The 27,195-nt window shown below is 49.3% G+C and overlaps 1 protein-coding gene across 1 annotated transcript in view; it reads right to left on the bottom strand.

The window, feature by feature from the left end:
- Nucleotides 1-27,195, bottom strand: part of DNAH5 (dynein axonemal heavy chain 5) — a 318,634-nt gene that overhangs the window by 173,707 nt on the left and 117,732 nt on the right. The window contains exons 17-23 of the mRNA XM_074985958.1: nucleotides 16,075-16,220; nucleotides 13,278-13,452; nucleotides 12,462-12,701; nucleotides 11,295-11,485; nucleotides 11,094-11,193; nucleotides 9,275-9,411; nucleotides 1,311-1,512 (exon numbers count right to left, since the gene is read on the bottom strand). Coding sequence (XP_074842059.1) covers nucleotides 1,311-1,512; nucleotides 9,275-9,411; nucleotides 11,094-11,193; nucleotides 11,295-11,485; nucleotides 12,462-12,701; nucleotides 13,278-13,452; nucleotides 16,075-16,220 — 1,191 coding nt within the window. The remainder of the gene's footprint in view (nucleotides 1-1,310; nucleotides 1,513-9,274; nucleotides 9,412-11,093; nucleotides 11,194-11,294; nucleotides 11,486-12,461; nucleotides 12,702-13,277; nucleotides 13,453-16,074; nucleotides 16,221-27,195) is intronic.

The following is a 27,195-nucleotide window of genomic DNA, read 5'->3' as shown; positions in this document are numbered from 1 at the left end:
GCCTGTCAAGCTCTCACATGGAACCCGCCAGGAAAACCCCGGACAATGTGGAGAAGGTCTATTGAGATTGCAGAACAACAACAGGAGTACTCCCGAAGCCAGCTAGACGTTTTGTCCCAAGAGAGAGTGAAGTGGAGGAGATTTGCAGATGACCTATGCTCCATGCGGAGTACAAGTAGTAGTTAAGTAGTAATAGAGTGTTCACACTGCAAATCTTATTCATCAGCTTAGTTGTCCTCACTCCAACTTTATTCAGTGAACTATCAGGTTTTGTAGAAACATGATGGGACAGTTATCATTTCAGAATAACTGAGGTTGAGGGAGGGAATTAAGTGAAATCTTTAAAAAATACTGCTACCAAAACTACTCTTTTAACTTGCAGTAAGCTTTGCCACTGGTGAAGTTTTCAATCTCATGAGGGCAAATTAAGGCCTTAATTTTTATTTCTGTTAGGCTGATGTAAAAACCTATCAAAGCAAGGTACAAATCAAGGGGAAGCTTTGGCTTACACGATGAAGATATACTAGTCACAGTGTTTAGGATTAGTTTAAATTATCCCCACAAATATAGGTTATTGCTTGTAGGTCCTTCTATTACCTGTGTAAAATGTGATGTTTATTATTTTTAAGAAATCTAAGGGCACTGTTGTGATCAGTCATATGTGCCTGTGCAGGGAGCCCTCTTATTCCCATAAGCACACTTTGTGTATGTGGGTCACAGAATAAGTCTCCTCACTCCCCCTGCAGAGCCATTACTCCCCTTTCTACACATGTGGCAAGGAATGTGCAAGGAGGGGAAAGGCATGCCAGCTGAATCTTGATTCCAGCCACATGTTGGCTAGTGTGACTACTTCACAAACCCACACTCCAATTTACTCTCTGCAGCTGAGTGTCTCCCTCTGGCAATGCAAACACACCACCCTCCTTCTGCCTTGCCATAAATGACTCCTGAGCATACCAAGTAGCTTTCTCCCTTCAGTAACTCTGAAACAATTGCAGGTATTAGCTGAAATATAAGTAAATTCATTTGACTCCTTCCAAACGATAGAAACATTTTGACACAAGTAATTTATCCCTCAAATCTGAGCATGAAGGGTAAAAATGGATCTTATCACAGAAGCTTGGCTATAAACTGGAGATACTGTCACTCCACAGTATTTTTATGGGTCTCAGAGGTATAATTAAAGAGACAAATTTAAAAGTGCATTTTGAAGCAATAGTCTCAATTGCTTCAATAAGCATGAATGATAACATTTGGAGTGAAAAAAATGTAACATTTGTTCTACAAAATACTTGAGCTGAATACTGTACCAGTAAAAAGTGCCATAGCTCCCACACAGATGTAGTCAGGCTCTGAGTTTATCTCCAGTTCCAAGTCTCTGAAATGGAGGATCTGAGACTCAAATTCAGAAAGCAAAGGGTTGCCAGTTATGAACTTATTGATGGTTTCCTCCTTCTCCCTTTGCCAGATATGGTCATAACATCTGAAATGCTCTAGAGCTGTTAGAACCTCCTGGAATAAAGTACAAGATGAAAGGAAGTTTCTCAGTGAGCAGTGGTGGACAAATAATTTATCAGATATTTCAGGCGCTGGCTCAAGTTCAATGGAAAAGACAGTGGGTCATTTCAGCACCAAACAGAAAGTGTTTGAAGTATTTAAGTTAAGCAAACCCTGCTAGAATGCAATACCCTAAACAGATATATATATATAAACCTAAGCATACTGATTATGACTGAAAAAGTCACTGTGTGCCCGTTAGATTACTTAGTCCCAAAACCTCCCCTCAGTTACTGGCATGTAACCTCAACTCCAAATCAGTGGAAATAACGTGCTCCATTTAGGTTAAAAGGGACAATGTCTTCGGTATGGTGGTAAGAATTCAAGTACAGACACCATTTTCCCTGCTCTATGGATTATCTTTTATTTAACATCTCATCCTCCTCACAAACCTCCACTGAGGATGAGAGCTCCTGTATGTCCCACATAACTGTCAAACTGCCCTTAGCACTTAACTTTCATATATACTGCATATTTTCAGAAGCATATGAACATAAGCTCAATTAAGTTGGGCCTCAGCATGCCAGGGAGAGATTTTACAAACTGAGAAACTGAACTGACGAAGGTTCACACATGGAATTAATGTTTGACCAGGGAATAGTATCCTGTCCCAATTCCGACTGCTGTGGTCATTCTACCCACACTTCCCATAACCAAGATGAGTGTTGAGACAAAACTGTGCCAAATTAGTCTGCAATCTTTATTTTTTATATTGTCTTTGGCATTTTCCACTAACTCACCTCTATACTGCAACTTCTCAATAATTGGCGATAAGCATTACATTGGTGCTTATACATTTACTGGCCTCTGAAGAAAAAGTCACAATACTTTATTTCTACTAATGTCCTGTGCTGTATATTGGAGGCAGTAGTGTCCACTTATATTTCATGCAAAACTGTGTTCATGCCTTTTACACGCTGATGATGACATGCACAGTCTCATCTGAGCCCTTCATTCCATTAATGAACATGTTTATTTCTTGCCAAACCTTTAAAGCAGTTATCAGCCCTAAATGATGATCTGAACACATAGAGAGGAACGCAAAGTAAATCACCCTTCCCAGGCTGCAGAACACCTTCAAAAGCCAGTGGCTCTGAGCATGTTCAGCAGGCATTGAAGGCCCTGACAACAACACAACCTCTCCACCTATGACCCATCCTTTATACACTTTGCACACCTCAGCATGCAAGGAATGTACACCCACAGACATCTCCCCACAGCCAGACGCCTGCATCTCAGACAGCAGACATCTATGCCCCCCTTCACAGTTATAGAGACAGGAAAGAGAAGTTACTCACCGTAGTAACGGTGGTTCTTCGAGATGTGTCCCCGTGGGTGCTCCACAACAGGTGTCGGGCTCGCCCGGCGCCGCAGATTGGAAATCTTCCAGCAGTTTCTCCTGGATCACGCATGCGCCGGCGCGCGCCGCCCCCTTGCATGCCCCCGGCCATGTGCACAATCCAGTCCCTGCCAGTTCCTTCACCAACCGCCTCGGATGCTCCTGAAAAACACTAGACAGAGATCCAAAGCGGGGAGGGTGGGCGGGTGATGGAGCACCCACGGGGACACATCTCGAAGCACCACCGTTACTACGGTGAGTAACTTCTCTTTCTTCTTCGAGTGTCCCCGTGGGTGCTCCACGTTAGGTGACTACCCAGCAGTAACCCAAGTAAGGAGGTGGGTAATCGGTTTATGTGCAGCTTGCCCCCGAGAGGACTGCTGTCGACAGACGGGTATCTTCTTCGAATACCCGAGGCAGGGCATAATGCTCGGCGAAGGTGTCGTAAGATGACCAGGTCGCCGCTCTACAGATGTCTTTTAACGCGATGCCCTTGAAGAAGGCTGTTGACACCGACACCGCCCTGGTGGAGTGAGCCCTGGGCAGGGCCAGCAAAGGAGCATTTTGAAGCTCATAACACAGGACACAATGTGCTTAGAGATTCTCTGTGAAGAGAGACCCTCTCCTTTTGACCTGGGAGAGAGAGAGACTAGGAGCCTGTCCGTTTTCCAGAAGGACTTAGTTCTGTCTATGTAGAAAGGCCAATGCCCTCCTCACATCCAGGAGATGCAGGTGTGCCTCCTTGCCGGAGCTGTGAGGCTTCGGGTAAAATGAGGGTAAAACTATTGGCCCATTAAGATTGGACTCCGAAGAGACTTTTGGAACAAAGGCTGGGTGCAGCCTTAAGCTTACCGCCTCCTTTGAGAATACTGTGCAGTGCGGCGTTGCCATCACTGCCGCGAGCTCACTCACCCTGCGGGCTGACGTACTTGCAAGGAGGAAGGTTTGGTTTTTTTTTTAATCGTAAGGAGACGTATGGGAACTGTGGCTAATGGTTCAAAGGTGGACCCGATAGCGTGCTGAGCACCAAGTCCAAATTCCACGATGGTGGAAGCGGTTTCCAAGGGGGGTACAGGTTTACCAGCCCCTTCAAGAACCTGGTAACGATAGGATGGGCAAATACCGTGGGCCCTTCCTCTGTATGCCGAAAGGCTGATATAGCGGCAAGGTGGACCTTTAGCGAGGATAGAGAAAGCCCACCTCTCTTGAGGTCCAATAAGTATTCTAGTATTACAGGTATAGGAACGTCAAGGGGAGCTAACTGCTTGGCGGAACACCAAGCTGTGAATCGCGTCCATTTCTGCTTGTAAGTCCTCCTGGTGGAGGTCCTTCGGCTACATTCCAGGACTTGTTGTACTCCCTCTGTACACGTGCTCTTTAAAGAGCTGAGCCATGGATTAGCCATGCTTGTAGGTGCAGATCCTGAGGGTGCGGGTGCACTAAGGACCCCTGAGCCTGCGTGAGTAAGTCCAGCGTCACCGGTAGAGGGAGCGGTGGGCGGTCCGACATGCGCAAAAGCAAGGGAAGCCATTGCTGCTGATCCCAAGCGGGGCTATGAGTATCATGCGAGCTCTCTCCCTTCTGGCTTTGTGCAACACGTTGTGGCAAACAGATCGATCTGGGGAAACCCCCATGTACGAAAAATGCGCCATAGCAGATCGGAGCGGATCTGCCATTCATGCGTGATTGCGAAGCGCCTGCTCAGCTGATCTGCTTTCACGTTGTGAGCACCCGGCAAGTATAAGGCTTTCAACGTTATGTTGTTGGCGATGCACCAATTCTACAATTGGACTGCTTCCGCACATAGGGCACGGGATCATGCTCCTCCTTGTCGATTGATGTAAAACATAGTGGAGGTATTGTTGGTATTGAATCCCAACTACTTTGCCATGTAGGTAATCTCAAAAATGTTTGCAGGCGTTGAACACTGCTCTGAGCTCCAGCATGGTTATGTCCAGCGTCTGTTCCGCAGGGGACCACAGCCCTTGCGTTACCTTGTCGCCGATGTGTGCTCCCCATCCTATGTGGGAGGCGTCGGTAGTTAGAAAAATAGAAATTTGTGGCTGGTGAAAAGGCACCCCCACTAGCAGATTCTCGGGGTTTTCCCACCACGCCAGGGATCTGCGCACCTCTGTTGTGGGCGACACCACCCTGTGGACAGTGTGGGATGCCGGTTTGTAAATGCTCGTCAGACAATGCTGCAGGCTTCACATGTGCAACCTGGCATTCTGTACCACAAACGTCGCTGCCGCCATGTGGCCCAGAAGCTGTAAGCACGTTAAGACCGGCACCGTGGGGCTGTATGTGATGACTTGCACCAGCGAACTGATGGCGCGGAAGCAGGCGTCAGGTAGGTACACCCTTACTGTGATAGATTTTGTGCGTGCCCCTATGAACTCTATATGTTGTGTGGGGTCGGACTTTGACTTTGCGAGGTTGATGACTAGGCCCAGTGAAGAAAAACGTGTCCGCTGTGATGCATATCATGCGTGAGGCCTCTGCCTTCGAGACCCCTTCTAGCAGGCAGTCGCCCAGATATGGGAAAAATAAACACCCCCTGTCTGTGCAGGTAGGCTGACACCATTGCCAGGGTTTTCGTAAAGACTCTGGGGGCCGAAGAGAGGCCGAATGGAAGAACCCTGTGCTGGAAGTGCTCCTGGCCGACCGTGAAGCGGAGGAAGCGTCTGTGTGCCGGGTGGATTGTTATATGAAAGGAAGCATCTTGTAAGTCGAGTGCTGCAACCCAGTCTCCATCGTCCAGTGCCGTGAGTATCAAGGCAACTGTGATCATCCGAAAACGTTGCTTGCGCAAGTAACGGCTGAGGCCCCGAAGATCTAAGATGGGCCTCCAGTCTCCTGTTTTCTTCTCTGGTAGGAAGTAGCGTGAATAAAAACATTCCCCTGGAATTATTCCAGCACTCTTTCCACCTCCCCTATGAACATAAGGTGATTCACCTTCTGCTTGAGCCTCGCCTCGTGGCAGCGTCCCTGAGGTGAGGCCTGGTGGGAGGCTTCGTCAGTGCAAGCGACTGGAAGGGGATCGCGTAACCCGTGGCTATGATCTCCAGCACCCATTTGTCTGTGGTGATCTTTTGCCATTGGGAGTGGAACAGTCTGAGGCGATGATGGAACATGAGATGAGAGTGGCATTGAGCGAGGGTATTGATAGTGCAGCCCCCGACATACCCATCAAACTTGCTGTCTTTGGGCCTGACCCAAGGGCATACGGCTTTGTTGAGAACATCGCCTAGGAGTTCTGTACTGTTGCTGCTGTTGATAGCGCCCTTGGCCGTAGCCCCATTGATATTGAGCACGCTGTGGTTGTAAGCGTAGCGTCTCTGCTGAGGATAAAATTTTTCCCTCCTGTATGGGGGAGTATAAATGCCCAAGGGTCTAAGTGTAGCGCTCGAGTCCTTACTGGAGTGAGGGACCGAGTCAGTTGAGTCTGCAAACAGCTTTTATGTATCAAAGGGAAGGTCCACGATCTTCGCCTGTAGGTCCCTCGGGATACCCGACGTCTGGGGCCAGGATTCTCTACGCATGACCACTGCTGTAGCCGTTGAATGTGCCGCCGTGTCCGCCACGTCCAGGGCAATCTGGACTCCCGTCCGCGATGCTGCGTAGCCCTCTTGAATAATCGCCTTTAACACTGGCTTTTTGTCTTCCGGAAGTGAATCCATGAGGGGAGTAAGCCTGGAGTAATTATCGAAATTATGGTTTGCTAGGTGTGCCCATAATTTGCCATTCTCAATAGCAGGGTAGAAGAGGAGTATACCTTCCTGCCAAACAGCTCTAGCTTCTTAGCATCTTTGTCTGATCCCCCCGATTCGTACTGAGAAGCCTTTGACCTCTGCTGGGACGACCCGACCACCAAAGAATTTGGTTGGGGGTGACCGAAGAGGAACTCCATGCCCTTTGCCGGAAAGAAGTACTTCTTATCTGCTCTCTTGTTCGTAGGCGGAACAGAGGCCGGAGTCTGCCATATAGTAATGGCTGACTCCAGAATGGCTTCGTCCAGCGGAATAGCAATTTTGGACGAAGCCGGGGGTCTCAAATTTTCCAGGAGTTTGTGATGCTTCTCCTGCACCTCTGCCGTTTGAATGCCTTGCGTGAAAGCCACCCTTTTAAACAGCTCCTGAAACTGTTTAAGGTCATCCAGGGGAGAGACATCCCCGGGGGCCATGGCCTCATCTGGGGAGGATGAGGAGGAACCACTAGGGTAAACCTCCCTCGAACCCTCGGGCTCCTGTGGTCGATGATACACTTGCTCGCTGGAGGATTGTGAAGGAAAGTCTCGGGGTTCTAAAATTAACTCCCCTTGAGACAACTGTGTTTCTGTCCCCGATCAGGAGTGCCCACGGGGGTATTGAGTGGCCGGGGGGGACCTGCCCCTGGGCGTAGGCCTGTGGTGTCTGTGTCCAGCATGATAAGGACGACCATGGCAGCATGGGCAAGGGTCCGGGGATGGAGACCTAGACCACTCACGGGGTGTGTACCCCCGATGTCTGGGAGAGCGAGACCTCCGCGACGACACAGATAGAGGTGAAACTGGCTTGTGATAGTACTCCAGGGGATCCAATCCCAGAAATGGTGAAGGTGGCCCAAGCCACGGTGACATTGGTTGGAGGAACGGAGAAGGAGGTTCCGGATGGGCCGGTGGAGACACAGGCCTTCGGTGCGGCGTGTGTATCACAGGGGGAGGGCTTGGTGCTAACGGCAGCGCAGCCCTGTCCGGAGATGGACTGCGGTACCAGGCTTTTGATTTTGCCTTGCCCCTCCCCTGCGGGGCCGGCATCGCCCCTTCTGTGCTGGGGATCTCAGCCCCGCTGTCAGCGCTGCGCTCGGCACCGTCAGCTGCGGTGCCGTGCGGGTATCCTCCTCCGGTGCCTGCAGGCTCCGTGCCTGGCGCCCCTGCACCGTTGGTGCCGCGGGGGCCCGTGCCGCCTGTGGCGGTGCCGCCGGGTCTGGCGCTTGCCTCACTGACGCTCTAGGCGCCGCGCGTGCCAGCTGTTGTACAACCGGAGGCTCAGCCTCTGCCACGTGCGCTACCGCGCTGCCGCTTGCCTGAGTATGCAGCTGGGGGCTGTGTGCGCTGCTCATCCTGCTCGCTGCAAATGCCGGCAAGGATCAAGCCAGGGAGAGTTTCCTCCATTTCTGCACCGAGGGGGTCAGAGAAAACTGCCCTCCTCTTATGCAACCCAGAGGGCCCTTCTGGGTGAGGCTTCTCCGGCAAGTCCGGCTGGAGAGCCTTATCAACAAGAGCATTTTACACCTCATCGCTCTGTCCTTCCTGGCCCTGGCTGTGAGCTTAGCACAGTGAGAACACTTCTGGGTAGCCTGTGATTCCCCCAGGCATCGGATGCAGACGCTATGCCCCACAGAGGCCGGCATAGCTTCACGGCATGACTCACGCTTTTTAAAACCTGAAGAAGCCATTGCAGTGAGTCCTGTACTGTTAATAGGGTACTTAGCACTTAATCCATGCATTTCCACCCCAAATAGCGATCACCAGCCTGTGGGGCAGCGGGCGGCCTAAATGGCCTTCACGTCCGCTCTTCTCTTCTCCGCTCCTCTCTTTTTCTTTTTTTTTTTTAACAACCAAAAACAACAAATGACACGTAGAAAAAAACCACTATTTAATCTGACTCTGGCCTTAGCCTGAGTAGATTCCGTTTGCAGCCGACGGCGGTTGAGAAGGAACTGGCGGGGACCGGATCGCGCACGCGGCCGGGGGCGTGCAGGGGGGCGGCGCACGCCAGCACATGCGCGATCCAGGAGAAACTGCTGGAAGATATCCGATCTGCGGCGCCGGGCGAGCCCGACACCTATTGTGGAGCACCCACGGGGACACTCGAAGAAGAAAGGCTTAGTACACCAATCCTACTGAGAGACAGTCACCACTCGCTTTGCCAGAACTTTTACTTGAGCAGAGCACTGAGGATGTTGCCTTCTACCCAATACATTTCTATTGCAAGTGTCTTGGTCACCAGTGAAAAATTCCCACCCTAATTCTGTGATAGATCATTACCATGCATTAGCTACACTACTTCAGTGGTGGCCAGTGTGGTAGTTCACACCCAGAAGACTTGTTACCAATTTTCAGTTTTATGCTAAACAATAAGCTTGAACTCTCATAAAGTTTTCAGAGTTGTGCACTTTTTTTTACTGTTCATAGTTAACCTTTTTAAACATAATGCCACTTTGGAACTACAAATGTTGTCTCTCTACCATCACAGTTTTTCTTGTTCTCATTAAGCAATTTTTGTAAGTATTTTGCCATCCTATATGCATGAGTACAGTGTTGTGTGCTCCTTATATTGCCTGGCATAAGAACAGTGCCACAGATAGTAAGACTCAATCACATTCCTACTCACTTACCTTTTTGGTAGAACTGAGGACAGTACTTAGTACAGAGACCAATTTAATAATTTCTTTGTTCTCAGAAACACTCTTGTAGTAGTTTTTGGTTTGCACTTGAAGAAGCAAGTCTGCAGTTTCTACTTCTGAGGTGACATCTAAAAGGACAGAGTCGTAAAGAGTACTGTATTTGGAAAGACCAATTTAAGAAAATGTTATAATTCTCAGTTCAACAAAACTCCAATCTGAAGACACCTGGTCTCTCAATAAGCATTTTCTCTATGTCTTAATATTTTAATCAATCAAAAGACTATAGTCATATCTAAGAATGGCTTCAAAGTCATTCTTCACCAAGGACAATCCTGGTCACCAAATAGCAACCAGTTCACCTCAAGCTCCCCAGCACAGAGCGAGGCAGTGAACTTTGGTTTGGTCTCAAGCAAACAACTCTTTTTTCTCTTTCTTTCAAAGGCATTTATACCACATACATCACTACCAGTGATTAAGCCAGAAGTGTGGAAATTGGCAGCATATTCAAACAGCTCTGAAGGAAGAAAAATGCATATCCCAAGCAGAGACAAGCAGACCACCATTCAGATATACTGATTTTAAAGAAAGGGGGATCCCAAAGAGGTAACCACCCCATTCCATGTCCTATATAATGGAAGTACTCAATTAACATTATAACTGTGTCTACGCTAGCCCAAAACTTTGAAATGGCCATGCAAATGGCCATTTCGAAGTTTACTAATGAAGCACTGAAATACATATTCAGCACCTCATTAGCACACAGGCGGCTACAGCACTTCGAAATTGACGCGGCTCACCACTGCACGGCTCATCCAGACTGCTCGTCCTTTTCGAAAGGACCCCGGCTACTTCGAAGTCCTCTTATTCCTATGAGCAGAAGTCCCCAGATTCCTATGAGCATGGCCATTTCGAAGTTTTGGGCTAGTGTAGACACAGCCTATGTGTAATTAAGTATTACTTCAAGGATGGTTCAATGATTAAGGTGCTAATCTAGGGTTTGGGAGACTTCAAGATTTTGTTCCCCCAAAGACTTCCTGTGGCAACTCCGGGTTAACCCCTAAAACTGTGGGCCTCAGTTCACCATCTGTGAAACAGTAGGCACTAGTACTTCCTTATTTTACCAGGTGATGTGACAATAAATAAATAAGCAGGTTTGAAGCATTCAGATACTATGCTACCAGGGACTATGAAAAATAGATATACATAATGAATTTGATTTAAGGTCAGATTTACCCCAACACTACTGTAAATCATGATCCAGGAAGTAGACACCATCTTAATATGTGTCTTTAATCATTTAGGTACCTAAATTTAAGTAACTGTACAGGCAGTCATAAAATAAACTTTAAGAGTCGTTTTCACAGATTATAGCTGTGAAGCCACAATGCACATTGGAGGGGTCATGGAAACATTCTATCATAGTGGTGTCCCCGCAGACATTTTGGCTACCTTAGCCAGACTTCCCATGATGGTACTGGGAAGACTAAATATCACATAGCCAGGATGGCAATGCCTTCACCAGGATACTGTGAGCACTCTCCTTAAGCCAGTTCAGATAATTCAGGTCGAAACAGAGAACTATTGCCCCCGTCTAGCACCATAGGAAGTCAAATATGATTTCTTCCTGGCCCTTGTACACCAGGACAGCAGGCACAGGGATTGTGCACCACAAATCAAGAGTGGTAAAATTAGTGAATTCTGAGTCACATCATCTTCACATCCAAGTAGTTGTACGTATCCCTGAGCACATACAAAGGAGAGACAACATTTATGTCTAAATCTGAGGCAGTGATATTCAAAAATGAATTACCCTGAGCATTTTTGACTCCAGTCTCAATCATTCCATCATCAGAATCACTGTCTCCACTACTGAGCCGTAAAGCAGCTATTTTTCTTTCTAACATTTTCTCCTGTGTAGGAAGTAGAATGATCATATTTATTTTCTGTCAAAAATTTTTCCAGGGCAGCATTTTTAAATACATTTTAAAACAAAATCTACTGAAAACAATACCTTAGATATTCTCTCTTTACGCCACTGCGCAACTCCTTTCATGACACTGACAATACTCTCCACAGCTTTATTAAGTGTTTGCTGTACCTCATCTAAAGCTGGCAGCATAACAATATTTGGGATAGACAGGTTAATATTAGTCCGAAAAATAGGCTGCATACTCTGTTTTTGCTTAGAAGTACGGTCATTGTCTAAATGAAGAATAAAACACTGTTGTAAGTACAGTTTTAAAAACCTATATTCTTCATTTTGTCTATTAGATACTAAACTAAACAACTTTACAATAATCTGCTTTTCTAATATATAACTTATTTTGAATACAGCACGTTGGTGGTTATTGAAGTCAGTATTTTCAGCAGAACACTTACTCCAGCTGTTTATTTTGTAATAAATAGGCTGCCTTAGAAGACTCTGAAGTCAAAAGCAATCCAAAAATGTTCTAAACTCTATGCCATTATTTTATACACTTCTCCCATCCACTGCAAAGCTGATTGGTATAGGAACATTTGAGCACAACTATCAGCAAGTAATCTGATTTGCGCACTTAAATACAAATTTGCACATTAAAAAGAATATGACTTTTTGAATACTCAAATATGGTGGTGCACAAAATTACAAATGTAGCTTAGATGAAAGATAGAAGCCTCTAATTTATGTCTTTAAATGTGGGCTACCAAGAAAATAAATTCAGTTTGAGTTCTCTCTAATGATATATAAACAAATCCTGAAAGGATGCTGTGTTTGTCCATGGCAGCTTGTTAGCTAAGAAGCTGAAGGACACCTGTTCTCCATACAGGTGCCAAAACATCTATATAAACTTCAAGATCCAACAAGTAACAGTGCCCCAGCTTTTCAATTACAAAGCGTAGCCAACCTATCCAAGACTACAGTCTTTCATATAATCTGGCCTAAAATACTTAAATTTAATTTTGCCACGACATACATAACCTACCAGTGAACTGGGATTCATTTTATTGTGAAAATTCCCTGGAAAATGTACAACGTAGGCAACTGCAATATAACAAGACAGCCCACAAAACTGCTTGCTCACACGTTGCACTCTCCTCTGAAGATTTGGCTCTGGTTTAACGTGGTACTGGAACATCATGTCTAAATATTCTTTTCAGCATACTAATTAAAATGGAAAGTAGTAGAACCTTAGGCTACCTAAGAAGCTGACCACAGAAGAGGCATGAATGCGCTTGCGTATGGTCTCCAAAGTGTTGCGAGTGACTTTCAAAAGGGCATCAATATTGCGGTGATTGAAGTGAGTAAGCAGTTCATTGGCTTCCTCCTCTAACATCTCCATCTCCTTTCTCTTCTTCTTTGTTAAAGGAGAAGACATCCCAACCATAATCTCACTTGCTGTGTGAGAGGATGCCCGTTTCTCCTTTTTCCCCTCATCCTCTGCTATTAAAAGCAAATCAGTAAAATTATAACAATTTAGAATGTAGTTTAAAAAACCATAGAGAGAAACAGTAATGCACTTATATGTTTGTAAATTAACATTTTTAAATACCATCCTCATAAAGAAGTGTAAGTCGGTGGATGTTCACAAATGTCTTGTCCAGGGGTAAATAACCTAGTAGTTTACAGTGACCTGAAGACTAAATTCTATACTCAATTCAGACCTAATAGATTTATCCCCCAAAATGTGAAGACATATCTTTCAGCCTATTCAGTCGAGTTCTGTCCTCTCTCTCCGAATTGTAGTTGCCAAATAATGCTAATCAGTGCTAGTTTCTGTTGCCTGGACATTTGACTGTATGAGTTGAATTGATATCACCAGTTTACTTCACATAAGGAAAGCAGCTGTACGACTTTGTATTATCTCTGAATCACTCTGAACTAGATTCAAGCCTGTAATCCATAGAGGAGAATGATTAACTACGAAGCCTCCAGGACTCCAGCATATTTTGCCTACATGTAAAGACAAATTAAGTGTGAAGCAATGACAACGGTTTCTGAAGTGTTATCTCTTACCTGCACTTTTATTCACCTCACTCATTTCAGGAGTGAGTGGAAGCAGACTTGACTTTTCATCTTCTCCTTTAGAATGTACCTCCACGTCCAGTAACATGTTTATCAGATCATTGGCTGCTTCTTCCACCAATGAGCTTTTCAAATGCAAAGTTTGTGCACCTTGAACACAGAGCTCCTATCAAGAAATGCATCAAATATTGTTGAATCTGATTTCTCTTTTAGATTATGCCGGCACAAACTAATTTGAATGCTACATTATCTCATGTGCAACCGACTCTCATCAACCAGGTCAGACACAGAATAAGGTATAAAAGTAGATCAAATGTGTAGTATCATGAACTGAAACAGTGACATTATGATTATTTTGGTATGTTGCTCTTCTAGCCTCAGTTTCTGGAAACAGACTCCTAAGCTAGAATCTATTACTGTATGCGAGTCTCGGCATTTGTTTACAGCACTTTCTAGGTGTCACTAATTTAGAAGCTCAAAATAATTAAAAGAATACAGAAAACCAAAATTTGCTTTCAAAATATCTTGATTTTTGTGAAGAGGCCTGAACCAGATTTTGAATGATTATGTTAGCAATACTGAGTCTGGCACAATCAAGCTCTCTCATGCTGCTGCTACACTACCATTCTCCTGTCATACATGCCATGGTAATGAGGCAATTTTAAGCAGGCTAATGAGGCACCAACATGCATATTCAGCACCTCATTAGCATAACGGTAGCTGCATGAACAAACTTCGAATTGCAGATTGACAGTGAAGATGGGGGCAGCTTCAACAAAACTAGATCAGAGTAAGGGAATGTCAAAATGGGGCACTCATTTCGAAGTTGCCCCCATCTTCACTGTAAATCTGCAATTCAAAGTCTATTTGCATGGCTGCCATTATGTTAATGAGGTGCTGAATATGCATATTAGCACCTTATTAGCCTGCTTCGAATTGCCTCTTTATCATGCCACCTCCAACAGCAGAATGGTAGTGTAGCAGCAGCCTATACAATAGTGTTTTCAAGGTCATTTTGTTTTGTTTAATGATTAACGTGACTAACTTGCTATATGTGTTAAAACTGTAACCAAACACTCCCCACTACATAGTAAGACCAACAGTTTCCTTTCTTGGCTGCACTGGAGGCCCATGGCTTCACCACAGATTCCACAGAGAAGTTTCACACAAACAGGTATTCTAGTTCAACAGAATCAATAACAGGCAAGATTTGACACTTAGCACATTTTAGCTAAGTTTGAAGTTCTAATATATGTAATAGGCTATGCTTTCGGTGATCAAGATCTCTTCCAATTATGACCTAAGTTTGGTCTACACATATTTTTGTAACAATGCAACTATTATATTAAGGGGGTGACTTTTTTAATCCAGTACATTATGCCAGCACAACTCCTGGTGTGGATGCAGCTACATCAGTATCAAAGCAAAGCTTGTTCTTTTCTTCCTTATGAGAGTAAACTCAGATTACATTGCTCACCTTAATCCCATTTCAACTACATCCACTACACTGTTATATGATTCACTATTCAGGTATACTGTAGTGGTTCAACTTTTGAGCCTAAACTAGTTCTTCTTCCTGTTTGCAAGTCATTCATTCACAACTGTTTTCACTACCTCAGTTAAATTTGCATCTGTGTCACTACTAGAATCCCTATTTTAGGTTATAACAGCACCATTCCAATTCTTTACTGAGCCATCAACATTTTCTTAACTGTTTTCCCAATTATTGTTAGCTATCCAGATCCAAGCTGCAGTTGTATCCAAAACATTTCAAATTTACAGACTGTGGGTGTCCATTACTCTTTTATCAATGTCCATTGCCTGGATTGGAGTCTACAAACTCCCTTCTCCCCTCAGACAAGTTACCTTCTAATCAAACTGTACGGATAGTATTCAGGTAAAATTATGGTACTTCTCATAGGGTCTTCCACTGAAATTGCATTATACAAGTGCCTAGAAATGTACTGCTTGCTGTTTCTTACTGCTGCAAGAATCATGGAAGTGTGATCATGCTAACATTCACGCAAGTAGACGCATGATTTCACTGCAGCTACTGAAACCCCATGAAACATCAGTCAAAAATAAATCCAGTTGTTGTTTGTAATTTTACATGCTACAAGTAATTTGAACATCCCATTCCAGAATTCACTGTGATTTAACCAGCAGTGTTTGTTTCACTTGCCTGTTGCATGTGAAATTGAAAGACCTGAATATGTTTGATCACAGCCTGCTGTGGAGAATGACGTCTTTCCAAGGACCTCCCACAGAGCTACTCTTTTGCAGTGGCTCAATGATAGAGCTTGCCTCTGCACTGGACCCATCTACCCACACAATCTCAGGAGGATGCGGGGATAAGCAGCAACACTGCAGATTCCCAACCATCTCCATAGTATTACTCTCCAGCACAACTGACGACTAACCACTCTGGTCAGCACAAAGCATGTTCACATGTTCTTCCAGTCTTTCTTCCTTCAAAGAAGGCTCAAAGGTAGCATGTGATGACAAATGGCAGATCTCTAAGGCAATAAGAGGATCTTCAAATTAAGTTAATTGGTATAAAACAGGAAAAAAACATTGGAAGCCTAACAAGCCACATCACAAGTGAAACGTCTTGCATTTCCCACATTTGTGCATTTTAAATATATCAAGTCACTCATCAAATTATTTCAGTAATTTTAATCATTAGTGAAGTGTTCATTCCTAATGAAAAGCATGCCATACTAACTCAGCAAGCACATACTTCGATATAGAATAATTAAACATCTTTCAGAACAGTAAGTCGTATTACCTTAGTCATTTGGAGAAATTCATCACAGGTAAGCTGTTCATCTTCTGGCAGTTGACAGAGTGGCACAATGCACATTTCTTGTAGAACAGAATCGATACGAAATTCTATCAGATCATTCACTCGATCAACCAGCAGCTCCACCTCATCTTTCCAAAAAAAAGGCCATACCAAAAATTAAATTAAATGAAATTAAAAAGAAGTTCAAAGAGAGGAGATGACAGTTGTTATAAGGCCCTATCTAATTGCTTTCTCAAGCTTTTAGGCTGATCACATTAGGTTACATCAATTTTTCTTTCACTTTAAGTGTTATGACTTCAAAAATAAGACTTATGAATTCAGGAAGTAATTCTTTCTAAGAACTACCATTTTAACACCTATGCAGCGGACAACGTGCAGCAAAATCCAGCCCCAGTTTCATCATTTAATACCACTACCTAATACTCAAGAACTCAAAATTTCCCTTTAAGAAATTTAGCACTTATAAGTAGCAACAAGCAACCCAACTTTTTCCTTTATACAGGGTAATCCACAGACCAGTCGTATAGCCAAACTAATATTAAACTGTTCTGAGAAGGAGTATCATCCTGTACTTAAATAACTTTTTTTAACTGCAGAGACGCTCATCAGCATTATCAACAGAGCATGCCTCTGTTTCTTCTAGAAATTTAAGTTGAGAGAGCTAAAGTGACTGTTTAAAGCTCAGCACACCTGAATTATTGCTGGAGTACAATGTGTGACAAACACAATCAGGGATAAGCATCAGAGAGGTAGCCAAGTTAGTCTGTATCTTCAAAAACAACAAGAAGTCCTGTGGCACCTTATAAACTAACATATATTTTGGAGCATACGCTTTTGTTGGCAAAGACCTGTGTCGTCAGATGCATGAGTGGTGGGGTTTCAGAGGAGGATTGAAAGAGGGGGAAGGCCAGAGCTGACAAGGTCTATTCAGTCAGGGTGGCTGTGGCCCATTATCGGCAGTTAATGTGGAGTTGTGAACATCAATAGAGGAGAAATCAAATCAGTTCAGTCATGGGGAATGTGGCCCATTATCAGTTGCTAATGTGGAGGTGTGAACATGAAGAGCAGAGAAACTGCTTTTGTAATGGGCCAACCACTCCCAGTCTCTGTTAAATCCTTGGATGATGGAGTCAAATTTGCAAATGAATTGCAGCTGTAAAACGTCTCTTTGCATTTTATTTTTCACATTTTTTTGTTGTAGGACCACTATTTTTAAATCTGTTAATGAGTGTCCAGGGAGACTGAAGTTTTCTCTTACAGGTTTTTGTATGTCACCATTCGTGATGTCTGATTTATGTCCATTTGTTCTTTTACGTAGAGACTGTCCAGTTTGGCCAATGTAAATTGCAGTGGGGCATTGCTGGCACATGATGGCATATACTATATTAGCAGATTTGCAGGTGAAAGAGCCCTTGATGGTGTGGTTGGTGTTAGGTCATGTGATGATATCGCAGGTGTACATATGTGAGCAGAGTTGGCAGTGAAATTTGTTGCAGGGATTGGTTCCAGGTTTAGAGTTACTGGCTACATCTACACTAGCCAAAAACTTCGAAATGGCCATGCAAATGGCCATTTTGAAGTTTACTAATGAAGCGCTGAAATACATATTCAGCGCCTCATTAGCATGCGGGCGGCCGCGGCACTTCAAAATTGATGCGGCTCGTCACCGCATGGCTCGTCCAGATGGGACTCCTTTTCAAAAGGACCCCGCCTACTTCGAAGTCCCCTTATTCCTATGAGCAGATGGGAATAAGGGGACTTCGAACTAGCTAGGGTCCTTTCGAAAAGGACGAGCTGTCTGGACAAGCCGCGCAGCGGCGTCAATTTCGAAGTGCCGCAGCCGCCCACATGATAATGAGGCACTGAATATGTATTTCAGCACTTCATTAGGAAACTTCAAAATGGCCATTTGCATGGCCATTTCGAAGTTTTTGGCTAGTGTAGACACGGCCACTGTGTTTTGGTCTATAGTTGCTGGTGAGAATTTGTTTAAGGCTGTCTGTAGATGAGGACAGGCCTTCCTTCCAAGATCTGTGAGAGTGAAGGATCGTTGTCCAGGATGGGTTGAAGATCACTGATGATGCGCTGGACAGGCTTTTGCTGGGGGCTGTATGTGATGGCTAGTGGTGTTCTCTTGTTTTCCTTGTTGGGCCTGTCTTGTAGCAGGTGGCTTCTGGGTAGGCTTCTGACTTTGTCAATGTGTTTCTTCTCTCCCTTACGCGGGAACTGTAGTTTGAAGAAAGCTTGGTAAAGGTCTTGTAGATGTTTGTCTCTGTGTAACAAGTCCCGTGACGCCCAGCCCCTGGGTCTAGGGCGGGCGGCAACAAAAGAGGGGGTTAGGGCCGCAGCCCGCACTCAGTTCGGGCAGTCACCGCTACCCCCGTACAGGCCCCAGCCCTCCGTCCAGGGCAGGGCAGCAGTTCACAAGAGTTATAGAGTTCTGGGCCCAGCCCTTAGTCCAGGGCGGGGCAGCAGCTCACAAGAGTTATATAGTTCTGGGCCCAGCCCTCAGTCCAGGGCGGGGCAGCAGTTCACAAGGGTTATATAGCTCTGGGCCCAGCCCTCAGTCCAGGGCGGGGCAGCAGTTCACAAGAGTTATATAGCTCTGAGCCCAGCCCTCAGTCCAGGGCGGGGCAGCAACACAAGGGAAAACACCAGCCCAGCCCTCAGTTTGGGGCGGGGCAGCAACACAAGGGACTACAGACAGGCTCAGCGGGGGCTGGCCCTGTCAGGGAGGTGGGGTAGGGGGTCGCAGGCCCTCCCATTCCACTGCGACCCGGCCCGGGGCCCTGGGGGTCGCTCACATGCAACCCCGGCAGTGGGGATCCAGACCGCAACACACTGCCATTGGTTCGTGAGAGACGTTCCCCGGGCCACTTCCTACCTCACCCTCTGTTGGCGGCAGGTCCCAGTCCATCTGGTCGGGGGGTCCTCCTAGGTCGGTCTCCCCTGGGTCATCCACCTGTGGGGGCTCCGGCCAATCGTCCATGACCACGTCGTTAGGATAGTCAGGCGGTGGCAATACAGGAGATGCAGGGCGGTCCTGGGTCTGGGTGTTGTAGGGATCCGCCGGGGCTCTGGGGCAGCCTGCTCCCGGGGCCTCTTCTACGGCAGGGGGTCTCCACCGGCGGGAAGGTCCTGGTAGGTCCGGGAAGTCCGGGTAGTCTCCTTGGGGCATACGGACCCGGGGGTGCGTGGAGCCTCTGGGGGCCTGCTCCTCTGGCCTGGCCGGGCGGCCGCAGGCCCTCTCCCTTTGGCCCCGGGGAGCTCGTGCAGGCACGTCCTCCCTGCCCAGAGGCCCAGCACTGAATGGCTCCCGAGTCCCGCCTTTGGCTCTTCTAGCCCTTGGCCCCGCCCTCTGACGGGCGGGCCTCTGGTCTTCTGACTCCGGCCCCGCCCACCAGGGCCTCTGCATAGCTTCCCCGGCCTCCGGGTCTGCAGGAGGCCATACTGACCCACTACATTCCCCCCCCCTCAAGTCCGTCTCCCATGCCATGGGGGCGGGCTCTTCCATTTCCCCCAGGCGGGACAGGAAGTCTGCATTTATGTGGTCCTTACCTGCCCGATGACGTACGTCAAAGGCATACAGCTGTAATGCCAAGTACCACCGCATAATACGGGCATTCGTATCCCTCATTCGCGCCAGCCACTGTAAGGGTGCATGGTCTGTAACTAGGGTGAAGGGGGCACCCAGCAGGTAGTACCTAAGGGCGTCGCAGGCCCACTTCACCGCCAGAGCCTCCTTTTCTATCACGGCGTAGCGCTGTTCCCTGGGGAAGAGCTTCCGGCTGATGTAAACTACGGGGTGGTCCTCTCCGTCCACTTCCTGGGACAGGACAGCTCCCAGGCCTACACCGGAGGCATCCGTCTGCAGGAAGAACGGACGAGTGAAGTCGGGGCTGTAGAGGACTGGTTCCCGTATTAGGCATTGTTTTAGTGCCTGGAATGCCTTGTCGGCAGCCGCAGTCCACACCACCCTTTGTGGCTGGGTTTTCGTTAACAGCTGCGTCAGGGGGGCGGCAACTGAGGCGAATTCAGGGATGAAGCATCGGTAATATCCTGCCAGTCCCAGGAACTGTCATACCTGTCGCTTGGTACTGGGGGGAGGGCAGGCCGCTAAGGCCTGTACCTTGCCCACGAGGGGCTTTACCCGGCCCCCTCCTATGGTATACCCAAGGTAGGTCGTCTCCTGCCAACCAATCCGGCACTTCTTTGGGTTCATTGTTAGGCCCGCGGCCCTCAGAGACCTAAGGACCGCGGCCACCCGGTCAAGATGTTCCTCCCAGTGACGGCTATATATAACGATGTCGTCCAGGTAGGCCGCGGCATAGTCCCGGTGGGGCTGAAGGAGACGGTCCATAAGCCGCTGAAAAGTCGCCGGGGCACCATGGAGACCAAAAGGCATCCGGGTGAACTGATATAGGCCTGATGGGGCCGCGAAGGCGGTCTTCTCTCGTGAGGAAGGTGTCAGGGGGATCTGCCAGTACCCCTTGCTGAGATCCAGGGTACTAAAGTAGCGGGCGGCCCCCAAACGTCCCAGAAGCTCATCGACGCGGGGCATCGGGTACGCATCGAATTTGGAGACTGCATTCACCCGCCTGAAATCGATGCAGAACCGCTGGGTGCCGTCGGGCTTCGGGACGAGCACCACGGGGCTGCGCCACTCGCTTTGGGAGGGCTCTATGACTCCCAGAGCCAGCATTGCCCGTACCTCCTCCTCTACTACCTCACGCATTCGAAAGGGTAGTGGACGTGTGGCGTCGCGAACCACCTTCCCTGGCTCCGTGCAGATGACGTGGCAGACCAGGGAGGTGTGTCCTGGGAGGGCTGTGAAGTTCTCTCGGAACGCCTGGAGGAGGCACTGGGCCTGTTTCCGCTGCTCCCCCGTTAGCGTTGCCCCAAGGGCCGGTTGTACCGGTTCCTCCCCATGAGGCACCTGGGGTCCTAGTTCGGGTTCCGGGGGGCAGGGGTTTATCATGAAGCCCTCCCGGTCCCGCCATGGTTTTAAAAGGTTAATGTGGTACCGCTGTGTCTTCTTGCGGCGGTCGGGTTGGCGGACTTCGTAGGTGACCGGCCCTACGGCTCGAACAACCTCGTAGGGTCCCTGCCACCTAGCCAACAGCTTTGATTCGCTGGACGGCAGTAGGACCAGGACCCGGTCACCTGGCTCGAAGCTGCGGCTCCGTGCCTCCTGATTGTACGATCGAGCCTGGGACACCTGCGCAGTTCTCAAATTTTCCTCTGCGAGAGTCCCTACCCGTTCCAGGTGCTTCTGGAGCTGGAGAACGTATTGCAGCAGTCCCTTTGAGGGGGACGCGGTTTGTTCCCAGACCTCTCGCACCAGGTCAAGGACTCCCCGGGGACGCCGTCCATATAACAGTTCAAATGGCGAAAACCGCGTTGAGGACTGGGGAGACTCGCGGATGGCCAAAAGCAAGGGGGCCAACAACTGATCCCACCGTCGCAGGTCTTCTGGGGGGAATTTGCGCATCATTTCTTTGAGCGTACGGTTGAATCGCTCGACCAGGCCATCTGTCTGAGGGTGGTACACGGAGGTGTGTAACTGTTTGATCCCCAGGAGGGCACAGACCTGTTTCATCAGGCGTGATGTGACGTTAGTTCCCCGGTCCGTAAGCAGTTCCCGCGGTAATCCTACCCGGGCAAAGATCTTTATTAGTTCCCCCGCGATGGTGCGGGCCGTGATATTGCGCAGTGGGATTGCCTCCGGGAAGCGAGTGGCATAGTCCATGAGGACTAACACAAACTTATAGCCGGCTACGCTCTTAGGGAGTGGGCCCACCAGGTCCATAGCCACCCGCTCGAACGGGGTCCCCACCACTGGCATTGGAACCAGAGGGGCCCTAGGGACCCGCGGGGGCGCAGCAAGCTGGCACGCGGGGCAAGAACTACAATAGTCCTTCACATCTTGGTAGACCCCGGGCCAGAAGAATCGGGACAGTATTCGGGCCACGGTTTTCTCTTGGCCCAGATGGCCTGCAGCAGGGATGTCATGGGCCAGCTTCATCACGGCCCGTCGGTGACACTTTGGCACCAAAAGCTGTGCCCATTGGCCCTGGGTCTGGGGGTCCCGATTCACCCGGTAGAGCCGATCCTGGCGTAGCTCAAAGTGGGGCCATTGCGTCATGAGCTGGGGGTTTGTCGCCACCCCGTCGATGGCCGCCACCTGAGAATAGGCCCGACTTAGTGTGGGGTCGTCTTTTTGATCGCGACAAAAGTCCGAGGTTGCCCCGTCGTCGGGGCTGGTCCCTTTTGGGCCTTCAGCAGGTCTTTCCTCTGGGGACTCCAGGCTCGGCTCCACACTCTCCTCGGGTGGGTCCTTGGGCGTGTCCCCTTCTAGAACAGGGGCTGCCTCTTCGTTGGGTCCCATGGCCGGCCGGAAGATGTCTGTGAAGCCTGGCCAGTCCCGACCCAACACCACAGGGTACGCTAGTTGGGGGGCTAGGCCGACGACCAGATAATGGGTCACCCCTGCCACCGTCAGGGGCACTTGTGCGCTGGGGTAAGGGCGCACATCGCCATGGATACATTGGAGCCGGATAGTCCCTAGAGCGGGGTCAGCCTCCAGGCCGGCACGTTGTCGTATTAGAGTCTGGCTGCACCCCGAGTCCACTAAAGCAATCACGGCTTTGTTTCCCACGAGGACTGGGACTGTAATTGTGGGTGCCTGAGGGGGTCGCGCCCTCTTTTCAGCCGCCCACACTCGGCCAAAGCTACAGATGCCTTCCGGGCAGTCCCGTTGGAGGTGCCCCCATTGACCGCAACTGAAGCAGGGTCCTACCGCGGGTTGGGCCCGCCCCCGGGTTTGGCGCCCCTTAGGATCTGGTGGTCGCGTGCTAGTAGCCCCCTCCATCCGCCCCTGGGGTTTACCAGGGTCCTGCTTCAGGGGCGTCGTCCGACATGGATTGGGTGGGTCCCGCAGCTGGCCGGACGATTTGGAGCGGGGCTCCTCTGGCTTCCCAGCTCCCCGACGCAGGGGCCAGGACGATGGGACCAGGCCCGTGGGTGCCTCTGGCTCCTCCGCCGCTAGGAAGTCTTCCATAAGGCCCACAGCAACTTGCACGGTGGCAGGGCGGTGGCGCCGCACCCAAGCCCGTCCTCGAGGTGGGAGGATGCAGAGGAGTTGTTCAAGCACAACCTGCTCCACGACCTCTGCGGAGGTTCTCATCTCCGGCTGCAGCCACCGCTGGCACACGTCCCTCAACTCCTGTGCCACACACCGTGGCCGGGCTCCCGGGGGGTAGGTCAGGGACCGGAAGCGCTGGCGAAAGGTCTCCGGGCTGACGTCCAATGCGTCTAGGACGGCTGCCTTTACCCGGTCATAATCTCGGGCGTCTTCCACCGACAAAGCCCGATAGGCTCTCTGGGCCCCCCCAGTCAAATAAGGGGCCAGTAATGTGGCCCACTGGCTCCGGGGCCACCTGGCCACCACTGCCACCCGCTCGAAGGTGACCAGGAAGGCCTCCGGGTCATCCGCGGGGCCCATCTTCATCAGGCGTACCGGTGGGGCCGACGCTGGGCCCTCCCCTGGAGCTTCTTGCCGTGGCTCGGCGGGTAACGGCACCAGGGCTGCCAGCTGCTGTAGGCACCGTTGCTGGTGCTCCTGGCTCTGTGCCATCAGTTCTGTCAGGAGCCGCTGCTGCTGGGCTCCCAGCTGCTGGAGTAATTGCTGCTGCTGCTGTAGTTGGGCAGCTTGCTGTTTTTGCTGGCTCTCCGCCAAATACTGCAGTAACCTATCCACCTCCATTGGGGAAGCAGAGTTAGCAGCAATACAAGAACCCACACCACAAGCACCAGAGGGAAAGAGGAGAGAGAGAGAGAAAAAAAAAAAAAAAAAAGATAGCGGACAGTTGCCCTCACTGTCCAGGGACCTTCCCCCCCGTGGGTCTGCGCCCACTTCCTCACCCCTTACGTCAGGGGTGGGGATCGCGTACCCACACTCTCCACCACGTGTAACAAGTCCCGTGACGCCCAGCCCCTGGGTCTAGGGCGGGCGGCAACAAAAGAGGGGGTTAGGGCCGCAGCCCGCACTCAGTTCGGGCAGTCACCGCTACCCCCGTACAGGCCCCAGCCCTCCGTCCAGGGCAGGGCAGCAGTTCACAAGAGTTATAGAGTTCTGGGCCCAGCCCTTAGTCCAGGGCGGGGCAGCAGCTCACAAGAGTTATATAGTTCTGGGCCCAGCCCTCAGTCCAGGGCGGGGCAGCAGTTCACAAGGGTTATATAGCTCTGGGCCCAGCCCTCAGTCCAGGGCGGGGCAGCAGTTCACAAGAGTTATATAGCTCTGGGCCCAGCCCTCAGTCCAGGGCGGGGCAGCAACACAAGGGAAAACACCAGCCCAGCCCTCAGTTTGGGGCGGGGCAGCAACACAAGGGACTACAGACAGGCTCAGCGGGGGCTGGCCCTGTCAGGGAGGGGGGTAGGGGGTCGCAGGCCCTCCCATTCCACTGCGACCCGGCCCGGGGCCCTGGGGGTCGCTCACATGCAACCCCGGCAGTGGGGATCCAGACCGCAACACACTGCCATTGGTTCGTGAGAGACGTTCCCCGGGCCACTTCCTACCTCACCCTCTGTTGGCGGCAGGTCCCAGTCCATCTGGTCGGGGGGTCCTCCTAGGTCGGTCTCCCCTGGGTCATCCACCTGTGGGGGCTCCGGCCAATCGTCCATGACCACGTCGTTAGGATAGTCAGGCGGTGGCAATACAGGAGATGCAGGGCGGTCCTGGGTCTGGGTGTTGTAGGGATCCGCCGGGGCTCTGGGGCAGCCTGCTCCCGGGGCCTCTTCCACGGCAGGGGGTCTCCACCGGCGGGAAGGTCCTGGTAGGTCCGGGAAGTCCGGGTAGTCTCCTTGGGGCATACGGACCCGGGGGTGCGTGGAGCCTCTGGGGGCCTGCTCCTCTGGCCTGGCCGGGCGGCCGCAGGCCCTCTCCCTTTGGCCCCGGGGAGCTCGTGCAGGCACGTCCTCCCTGCCCAGAGGCCCAGCACTGAATGGCTCCCGAGTCCTGCCTTTGGCTCTTCTAGCCCTTGGCCCCGCCCTCTGACGGGCGGGCCTCTGGTCTTCTGACTCCGGCCCCGCCCACCAGGGCCTCTGCATAGCTTCCCCGGCCTCCGGGTCTGCAGGAGGCCATACTGACCCACTACACTCTGTTTGAGGGATTGGAGCAAACGTGGTTGTACCTCAGTGCCTGGCTATATACAATGGATTGTGTAGTGTGCACTGGATGGAAGCTGGAAGTGTGTAGATAAGCATAGCAGTCTGCAAGTTTTCAGTATAGGATGATATTTATGTGACCATCAGTTATTTGCACAGTAGTGTCCAGGAAGTGGATCACTTGTGTGGACTGGTCCAGGCTGAGGTTGATAGTGGGGTGGAAACTGTTGAAATCACGGTGGAACTCTTCAAAAGCCTCTTTCCCAGGGGTCCAGATGATGAAGACGTCACCAATGTAGAGCAAGTAGAGGAGGGGTGCTAGGGGACAAGAACTTAGGAAGTGTTGTTCCAGGTCAGCCATAAAAATGTTAGCATGCTGTGGGGCCATGTGGGTGCCCATAACAGGGGCCACTGATTTGAAGGCATAAATTGTCCTCAAATCTGAAATAGTTGTGGGTGAGGACAAAGTCACAAAGCTCTGCCACCATTTGTGCCTCAGTCTCATCAGGGACAATGTTCCTAACAGCTTGAAGGCCATCTTCATGTGGGATATTGGTGTAAAGGGCCTCTACATCCATGGTGGCCAGGATGCTGTTTTCAGGAAGGTCACCAATGAATTATAGTTTCCTGAGGAAGTTGGTGTTATCTCGAAGAAAGCTTGGGGGTGCTGGTAGCATAGGGTCTAAGCCGAGAGGCCACATATCCAGACAATCATGAGTGAGGGTGCCAATGCCTGAGATGATGGGGTGTCCGGGATTCCCAGGTTTATGGATTTTGGGTAGCAGGTAGAATAAACCTGGTTGGAGTTCTAGGGGTGTGTCTGTGTAGATTTGTTCCTGTGTTTTTATAGGGAGGGTCTTGAGCAGATGCTGTAGTTTCTTTGTGTACTCCTCAGTGGGCTTCTGGGACAGTGGCTTGTACAAGGTGGTATTGGAGAGTTGCCTGGCAGCCTCCTTTTGGTAGTCTGTCCTATTTGTGATGACAACAGCACCTCTTTTGTCAACCTCTTTGATGACAATGTCAGAGTTGTTTCTGAGGCTGTTGATGGCGTTGCGTTCTGCACGGGTGAGGTTATGGGGTAAGTGATGCCACTTTTCCACAACTTCCGCCTGTGCACGTTGCTGAAAGCATTCTATGTATAGATCCAGCTTGTCATTTCAACCATCAGGGGTCCAAAATATCTATTAGTCTATAAGGTGCCACAGGACTTCTTGTTGTTTTTACAATCAGGGATGCAAGTCATTTAAGGATAGGTAACTTAATGTTGCAAGATTCATTTTAGTAAGCTCCAATTCCTGTATTTCTTCCTAATGTAAGTAATTTTATTTATTTGAGGTGAAGGAACTTTTGGATGTGATGCAGGTATCTTTGGCAGTAAATGGATCTGAAGTAAGCCAGATCTGTTGACCTTTGGGATAGGCTACAAAACCCATCTCTTCTCCCGGGCAGTTGCAGGCAGAGGGATATGCCATTTGAATTCTCTTTACAGTTGGTTATATTTTAGTTTTATGGGGCTTGTGTCATTTATTTTTGCTTTTACCTGTATGAAAGCTAATGCTAAAAATGCAAAAGGCTCTGGAGACCTGGAAGGCAGCTTATGTATTAATGGATTTACAAGAGGTTTAGGAAAAACGTTAACTCAGAAATATAAGATGTTCAGTGACAACACGAGAGGCCCAAACAAGCTAGATATTGACATGTTGGAGCTGCTAGAGAAGTGAAGGAGAATATCACAATGGTGAGAGTTTGCTCCATTTCACTCATTTTCCTCCAGGTAACTGCATGTTTCAGGTAAGTACACATGGCAGCAATACTGGTATATGCCCCCTGTGATCCAAGGGAAATCAGTGAGACTGAAACAAATTTAAGACAGCTCAGAGTTTGGCTCCCAGGGCATAAAATAAGCATTGCAGTTCACTATGGATGAGAATCTTCAAG

The sequence above is a fragment of the Carettochelys insculpta genome, chromosome 2 (assembly GCF_033958435.1).
Source record: "Carettochelys insculpta isolate YL-2023 chromosome 2, ASM3395843v1, whole genome shotgun sequence".
Classification (NCBI taxonomy): Eukaryota; Metazoa; Chordata; order Testudines; family Carettochelyidae; genus Carettochelys; species Carettochelys insculpta.
Note: the sequence above shows the minus strand (reverse complement) of the source record. Positions and strands in the feature narration are given on the sequence as shown.